General features: G+C 39.3%; 1 protein-coding gene across 1 annotated transcript; it reads right to left on the bottom strand.

Annotated features, from left to right (window-relative positions):
- Positions 1–7,756: 7,756 nt before the first annotated feature.
- On the bottom strand, positions 7,757–8,150 carry LOC140610237 (NADH dehydrogenase [ubiquinone] 1 alpha subcomplex subunit 2-like). Its single transcript, XM_072786056.1, has one exon. The coding sequence runs from the start codon at positions 8,075–8,077 to the stop codon at positions 7,778–7,780; it is 300 nt and encodes a 99-aa protein (XP_072642157.1). The 5' UTR covers positions 8,078–8,150; the 3' UTR covers positions 7,757–7,777.
- Positions 8,151–8,692: the final 542 nt, after the last annotated feature.

Genomic DNA, 8,692 nt, shown 5'->3' with positions numbered 1-8,692 from the left:
CATTCATCCATTTCACAAATCCAATAATGATAAAACCCATGATCATTCTAATTTCATCTATATGCCAACTGCTTCTTCCCACTCTACTCCCTGGATTATTTTTGAAGCAAATCTCAGATGTGTTATTTAATTTATAAATATTATTAATCTGTCTTCAAAAATATGTGATTTGAAAAAAATCCCTGCAATATCATTGAATGACATAAATTTACTACTTTTCAATCTTGAATATTTGATGAGTGTCTCAAATTTTTCTGATTCTCTTGTAACAATGTGCATGTGCACAGGAACTTGTGTGCACCTGTGCATGTGTTATGTGTGCATGTGCATGCGTATGCATGCATGTATGTGTGTGCATGTGTATGTATGTGTGCATATGTTTATACTTGGTTTATTGGGATCAGGATGCAAACAAGGTCCATTTATTGTATTTTATTGATTTATCTCTTTAGTGTCTTTTTAATTTTTGGTTGCCTTTCCTTGTTTTCTTTTTTCTGACCTGACCATTAGAAAAAAATTATGTGGTCAAATTGATCCGATTTGTCTTACTGCTTCTGGATTCTCTGTCATGATTAGGGAAGATTTCCCCACTCCTAGGTTAGATACATTCACCCTTGTTTTCTTCTGTCTCATTTCATACTTTACTTTTAAACCTCTGATCTGTTTGAAATTTATTCTAGTGTATGGCATGAAGAATCAATCTAATTTTCTATTTCCCCAAATGACTCTCCAAATTTCCTAGTGTCATTTATAAAATGTTCATCCCCACAATGATCTTTTTAATTTCTTTATCTTGTTCTTCAAGGGAGAACATTAGTGTGAGAGAGATGAACTAATATTATTCAGACATTATAACAAATAAGGCAATCCATATGTACTGACATAGATAAATGTCCCTCATATATTAAAGTAAAAAAAAAAGATACAGAAGAGTATGCATTATGAATCAACTTTTATTTAAAATACTTGTTTGTATATAGGCATATGCAAATGATATATATTTATGTTACATATAAAATATAAAAATAATGTATATTTATATAATATATATTTATATCACAGATATAATTTATACATATAAAATAAGATATTCTTTATATATATGAAATACCTGGAAGGATATTCTTCAAATTGTTAATAATGTCTGGTAATGGTTTCCTCTAGTAATGGGATGGGGGTAGAATTTTAATTTTTTTCTTTGTATATTTCAGGATTTAGTTTTTCTTTCTTTTTTTTAAAGATTTTATTTATTTATTCATGAGAGACAGAGACGCAGAGACACAGGCAGAGGGAGAAGCAAGCTCCCTGCAAGGAGCCCGACGTGGGACCCAATCCCCGGACCCCAGGATCAGGCCTGGGCCAAAGGCAGGCGCTAAACCACTGAGCCACCCAGGGATTTAGTTTTTCTATGAGAATGGGTCTGCTTAAAAAATTCAAATCTGAGAAAAATAGGGCATTAGCATATGCTGAATTTCATTTAACGAATGTGTGTTTTAAAAGATTTTTATTTATTTATTTATTTATTTATTTATTTATTTATTTATTTATTTATTTATTTATGAGAGAGAAAAATGCATGTGCAAGAGAGTTGGGGGAGGGGCAGAGGGAGAATCTTTAAGCAGATTCCTGGCTGAGCACTGAGCATTGAGCAGGACTTAGGGTTTGATGAGATCATGACTCAAGCTGAAACCAAGAATCAGATGCTTAACCAACTGAGCCACCCAGGTGCCCCTAACAAATATTTCTTGAGTTCTGTCTACTAGATTTGCTTGTATGAACTATGTCTATAGTTCTCTGACTCCATATTTAAAAACCATCTACCTGTTCTGCTTCTGTTTCCTCCTCTCTTAAAAAAAGAAAGAAAGAAAGAAAGAAAGAAAGAAAGAAAGAAAGAAAGAAAGAAAAAAAAGCTTCAGAATGCACTCTGAACAAATAATTAGGAGACCTGAGGTCTTGTCTCCATTTTTCCAGGCTAGCTGGTGAACATGAGTTGGTGCCTGTCTTCTCTGACCCTCTGGGTCTGTATCTATTAAATGGAGGCTTGGATCAGATCCTCTCTGTATTGTGACATCCTTCTCTGGAATTACATGACCTGAAAATATTTACATGTATTCTGCATGTGTCATCTGACCAGCCCATTCCAGCCAGGCTGGATAGTTCCAGTACATTCCTGTCTATGCAGCTTGGCTGGAATACAGTATGAGAGAGCATCTACTCTGTTGGATTATGTCCATTCTGCAGACTAGGATAGCGATTTATTTATTTAATTTATATTTAGTAAGTATCATAGTTGGAAAATGCTGGGCAATTTTTTGGAAAGGAATTAAAATGGGATTATATAAGCCCCTTGAGTCGTACATTTATATTTATTTTTTTGGATATTGAAGTTATTCTATTGTATTCAATAATTTTTTGAATAACAAGTTTTTATATAGCCTTTTAAAATTTTCTGAGGACAGTATGATTGCTTTTTAAATGTATTAACTTAAGCAAAGTCAGCTATATGTACGTGATTCTAGTGTTTATTTTTCACACAGGATGGAGCTTACATGCCAGCTGACTTCCTCATCTGTGCTTAGCTGAAAAAATAGCTTTTTTTCCAATGCCACAGGGATTGTTGGTTGGATCGATCAATGTATATCTGAGTACTCTGCTTGAAGACAATTAAAGGTCAATTTCGACTGTGATTTTTTCACATTACAAGCTGCCATTGGAAGCTAACACTAACATAAAATACATTTCTCTTAAATGTATAAATACATTTCTCTTATATGTTCATTACAGAAAATTTGAAAAATTTTCAGCCTTTTACTTGGAGATAACAATTGTAATGATTGTTAAGGGTGTATTATTAATCCCTAATATTTATTCCATGCATATATTTATATGATAGGATATAAATTTGAGATATTAATCTAGGTAACTTCCCCCACTGCATTCCCTTGTACTCTACTACCCTGGGGGTCATCCTTCACTCCTCCCTCTACTCCACCATTTCTTTGAAGTTTGACAATTGCTTTGTCAAACTATTTTCAGAATTAAAAGCCTTGAATGTCTAGCTCTTAGATGTGAATATTTTAAAAGTTCTCATCCTGATGAGTTCAGTGCATAAAATTGGGAATAAACAGCTAAAAGGGAAGAGGTGCCAGGTTCCAAATCTCTCACAGGAGATGAGGAATCCCCAGCCTGGGGGAAGGCCTTGTGGGGACATAGAGTCCTTGCCAAGAGAGACGTGGGTGAGGCTGGCCCTCAGGGGGAGCAAGCCCTGAGCTGCTGCCCCAGCCTCTGTCTGAGCGAATACCATCTGCTGTTGGCCGTGGGGAGCCTGAAGGGAGCTGTGTCAGGGCCCCCTAGCCATCATGTCCCACATGAGTAAGTATTTGTATTATGAGTGCCAAGGAACCAAGTCGATGTTCTCTCCTTGCCATTGTGCTAGAAACGCCCACGGAGATCAGCCGGTGGTTTTTTGGCATACTGATCAGCTGGCACGAGTGCTGTCCATCTGTTCCCTGAGACACTGCTAGTCTCCATCCAAATTACCTGTGTGTGGCCAGTGTCTGCTTCATTGGTCAACAACACTTGTGAGCCCAGCTGGAGACTATGCCCTGGACAACTGGAGGAACAGTGGTCAGGTCATATGGAAAGACCCAGCTATGGTTCTTTGGTGGAACTGTGTTAATCAACTCTCTGGGAGCACCTGTCTCGTCTCTTAAACACCCCAAGGCAGGATCATACTGTATAGCTTATCTGGAGACCCTGCCTTTCCCCTTTATAATCTGATCATACACTTCCTCCTGCAATGAAATATTCTTCCAGAGAGTGATTTTAATGGTTTCAGAGCATGTGCAGCCACCATGATTTGTTTTAAAAATCCCCTCGTGTTGAACACTAAGGTGACTTCCAGTGATTTGCTGCTGCAAATGTTACACTGCATGTAACAGCGACTTTCCTTGTGAAATCTTTGTGAACATCTCTGAATTGAAAAATGGTGGGAAAGCGTGAGATAAATACTGTGAACATTATACCCTGGGTTTTGGCCTAACTTTTGGGATTACTAGTGGCCCATAAAGCAGCTGAGGCTCCAGCTGCTTTGCAGATGGGCAATGCTAGCAGAGGCTCAATATGGGCTTAACACACTGGTGGGAGAAGAAACACACAGGAATATAAGATTGCCATGGAAACATGCTCCTTGACTAAATACATCTTGGTATCTTAGAGTCTGTGATGACCTGTGTATGTGAAATGAGGTCCCACTTGGAGCTCAACAATTTCAGATGAGATTCTCTAGACTGCAGCAGCCCTTACCTTCCTTTTTACAACTAAGAAGTCCAGTTGGAGTTGTCCCTATACATGTACAGAAAAGCCATGAAATATTAATTCTCTGTTACTGACTCTTAGAGAATCAGTTCCTTTCAAATCAATGCATTTTGCATTATGCATAAGAACACCACAAAGTCACACTTCTCATTGTCCTTTGGGTTTACCATGTGGGAGGACCAGGAATACAGACCCATGGAAGATGCCGACTGGGAGGGTTGAAATCTTTTTCTGTGTTTTTACTACAGAATAATCTCAATCAGGGCCAAGGAACAGGAGTGTGTTCCTCCTCAAACAACTCAAGACTTGGAAGCATGAGGTTTGTTGAGATCCAATGCATCAGTTTGATTTTTTCCCTCTTTGATAGTAAGGAAAGGAGAATGACGGAATTTTAACATATTTTATCTCTGTTTATCTGCAAGGAACACATACTCATTATGGGAATCTGGAGAATACAGAAAGACATAAAATCTTTTAAAAAAATTTTTCCCTTTTAAATAGACTATTTTTAAAACAGTTTTAGGTTCATAGCAAAATTCAGTGGAAAGTTCACAGAGTTCCCATAGACCCTCTGCCTCCACCCTTCAGAGTGTCCCCTATCATCAACATCCCCAGCCCCCAGAGTGCTGTGGGGGCTGATCCTACATTGATTCATCATCCCCTAGAGTCCACAGTTGACATTAGGATTCACTCTTGGAGTTGGACATCCTACGGGTTTGGACAAGTGCATAATGACATGCATTTACCACATGCTATCACACAGAGTAGTTTCACTAAAAATCCTCTGTGCTTTGCCTATTCATCCTTTTATTTTTAACCTACATGTGTCTTTATATTTAAAGTAGGTTTCTTTCTTGTTAACAACATATAGTTGAGTCTTGCTTTTTTTTTAAATAAGTATTTTTTTAAAATTTATTTATTCAGAGAGAGAGAGAGAGAGAGAGAGAGAGAGAGAGAGAGAGACTGAGAGGCAGAGACACAGGCAGAGGGAGAAGCGGGCTCCATGCAGGGAGCCTGACGCGGGACTCGATCCCGGGTCTCCAGGATCAGACCCCGGGCTGCAGGCGGCGCTGAACCGCTGCGCCACCGGGGGTGCCCGGGTCTTGCTTTTTGATCCACTCTTGTCAATCTTTATCTTTTAATTGGTGTACTTAACCATTGACTTTTAAGGTGATCATTGATAGAGTTGCATTAATAGCTACCATATTTGTTTCCAGTTTCTATTTATGGTCCTTGTTCTTATTTTTGTCTTACATTCTTTTTCCATCAATTGCAGTTTTAACTGAGCATTTTCTATCACTCTGTTTTCTCTCCTTTCTTAGCATATTAATTAGACTTTTTTCCCACTTTTTTAAGGGTTGCCCTAGATAGAGTTTGTAAATACACTTACCACAAATCCAAGACCGCTTTCAAATAATGCTATATTGCTTTGTGAGTCATGCAAATACCTTATAATAACAAGACATTCTAAATTCCTTCCTCCTGTCCCTTACTTACACCTTGTATCATTGCTGTAGTTCATCTCACTTATACAGAGGCATACAGAGATACATGTGTATATACACACACACACTTATGCTTCTTTATGGAATTGCATATACTTGTGTGTTTATATATAATAATAAGCATACATAATGGAACACATCATTGCCATTTGTTATTTTTAACACACTCTTAAAAATCTGTCAGATCAGTTAAGAATAAGAAAAAAAAGTTACTTCATGTACACCTTCTCTGCTGGTCTTTCTTTATGTAGGTCTTAATTTCTGACCTATATGCATTCCCTTCTGTCAGAGGAAGTCACTGAGAGGACCTGACTGCTGATTGATTCTCGAGCCGCCCCAGGGCAATCGAAGACTCCTCACCTCTCTCTGTCCTTGGAATCCCTCCCTGTTCTTGGAATGTCTGCTCTGCCCACCCTTCCACCGTGGGATCCATTTTCAAGTATGTAGTTTTGAGAGAGTAAGGTGCTGTTGAAATAAACTAGATGGTGTTCTACTGAATGCAGAACCAGAGATTTGATCACACCCCAGGCAGGGTGCAGAGATCCACTGGTCCTGCCACCTGCTAAGATGAACCTCATAGGTAAGCTCCCTTGTTCGTTAAACCTGCCACCTTCCAACCTAGAGTGGCTGTTTCTCTCTTAGGTCTCTCCGAGGTTTCCATTCAACTCTTCCTCTCTGAAAAGCAACTTCTTCTTCTTCTTCTTCTTCTTCTTCTTCTTCTTCTTCTTCTTCTTCTTCTTCTCCTTCTCCTTCTCCTTCTTCTTCTTCTTTTCTTCTTCTTCTTCCTTCTAAATTTAAAGATTTATTTATTTATTTGAGAGTGAGAAAGAACTAGCAGAGAATAGGGTCAGAGGGAGAGGGAGGAGCAGAGTCCCCACTGAGCAGGGTATTGGATGCCAGGCTCCATCCCAGGACCCTGGGATCGTGATGTGAGCTGAAGAAGATGCTTAACAGACTGAGCCACCCACGTGCCCCTGAAAAGCTTCTCTTAATCTGTATCTTGTAAGACAAGTCTACTGGTGACAATTTCCCTCAATTTTTGTCTGAGAAAGTATTTATTCTTCACTTCTGAAGGATAGTGTGTCAGAATGCAGAATTCCAGGTTGGTGGGTTTTTTTTTTTTTTTTCTTTCAACACTTCAAACAGTTCACCTGTTGCTCTCATGGTTCCCAAAGAGAAATTGGATGCAGTTGTTACCTTTGAACCCCGACAAGTGAGGGATTTTTTTTTTTCCTCTCCAACTTCTTTCAAGATTTTTTCTTTGTTTTTCTGCAGTTTGAATGTGATACATCTAGGTACAGATTTTTCTCAATTTATCCTCATTGTTCTCTGGATCTGTGGTTTGGTGTCTGACATTAATTTTGGGGATAGTCTCAGTTGTTCTTGCTTCAAATGTTTTTTCTATTCCTTCCTCTCTTCTCCTCTTGATGTCCCCATTACTTGTATGTTATGAATTCTATGGGGGGAATTCTTGTCTCAACTGCATGATAATTTTTTTTTAAATTGGAGTATAGTTGGCACATAGTGTTACATTAATTTCAGGTTGTGTTGTCCCAGTTCTTGGATATTTTGTTCCACTTTTTTTCAGTTTCCTTTTTTGTTTTTCAATTTCTTTTTTCTTTCTTTCTTTCTTTTTTAAATTTATTCATGAGTGACACACAGAGAGAGGCAGAGACACAGGCAGAGGGAGAAGCAGGCTCCATGCAGGGAGCCCGACATGAGACTCGATCTCAGGTCTCCAGAATCAGGCGCTGGGCTGAAGGCAACACTAAACTGCTGAGCCACCCGGGCTGCCCTAGTTTTCAATTTCTTTTTTTTTTTTTTCTTTTTTTTTTTTTTTTTTTCATTTTTCGGCACAAGCTGTATAAAGAACAGAACACATTTTTTTTTCACATTTTACTCAGTCCAACAAGCCCAAGCTGTTGGGCTGTTGCTCTTAACAATCAGTGGAGGCTTCAGGCTTTGCCACTTAGCACATTGTCCACGGCTCTGGTTACCTGATCAGCACTCAGGCTGTTCAAAGAGACATTCTTCTCTCGGGCAAATGCGTAGCGGGTCCAGAGTTTGGGCTGCACATCGGAACACTCGCTGGTTAGGATTGGCAGGTCAGGAGTCGCCTTCTTCAGCTCTACATAGTGTTTCTCGATGAATTCCCTGACGCCCTGACTGCCGGGCGAGCACTGGCACAAGTGGACACGAATCTCACGCGGGGCAACTTTGGCCCCAATTCTCAGACTCGCTGTGGCAGCTGCCATCTCTGCTAGTGCCTAACTCCCCCTAGTTTTCAATTTCTATGGACACATCTTCAAGGTTGCTCAGCCATGTCCTGTCTACAAATGAACCTGTTAAAGGCATTCTTTGTTTCTATGACAGCATTTATGATTTCTAGCATTTTTAAATTCTTTCTTAGCATTTCCATCTCTCTGCTAACATTATCCTCCTGTTCTTCCATCTTATCCACTTTTTCCTTTAGAGCCCTTAGCGTAGTCATCATAGTTGTTTTAAATTCACCTTCTGATAATTCCAACATCTCTGCCATATAGGAGTGTGGTTTTGATGTTTGCTGTCCCTTCAAACTGTTTTTTGCCTTTTAGTTTGCCTTATAATTTTTTGTTGCAAGCTGGACACGATGTGCTGGGTAAAGGAACTGCAGTAAAGAGATTTTTCATAATACGGTGGTAAGGTACAGGGGGAGGGAAAGTGTTCTGCAATCCTGTGATTAGGTATCAGCCTATTAGCAAGTCAGCACCCATGGGCTGTGAACTTCACCGATGACTCTCAGTCTCCCTCCTCCTGGCTTAGGTGGGACAGGATGACAGATGTTGGATATTTCTCTTCCCCAATGTCGGTTAGGCTCTGACAAACCCTAG

The sequence above is a fragment of the Canis lupus genome, chromosome 2, assembly GCF_048164855.1.
Source record: "Canis lupus baileyi chromosome 2, mCanLup2.hap1, whole genome shotgun sequence".
In the NCBI taxonomy this organism is placed as follows: Eukaryota; Metazoa; Chordata; class Mammalia; order Carnivora; family Canidae; genus Canis; species Canis lupus.
The sequence above is the reverse complement of the archived record's forward strand: the minus strand, read 5'-3'. Positions and strand labels throughout refer to the sequence as shown.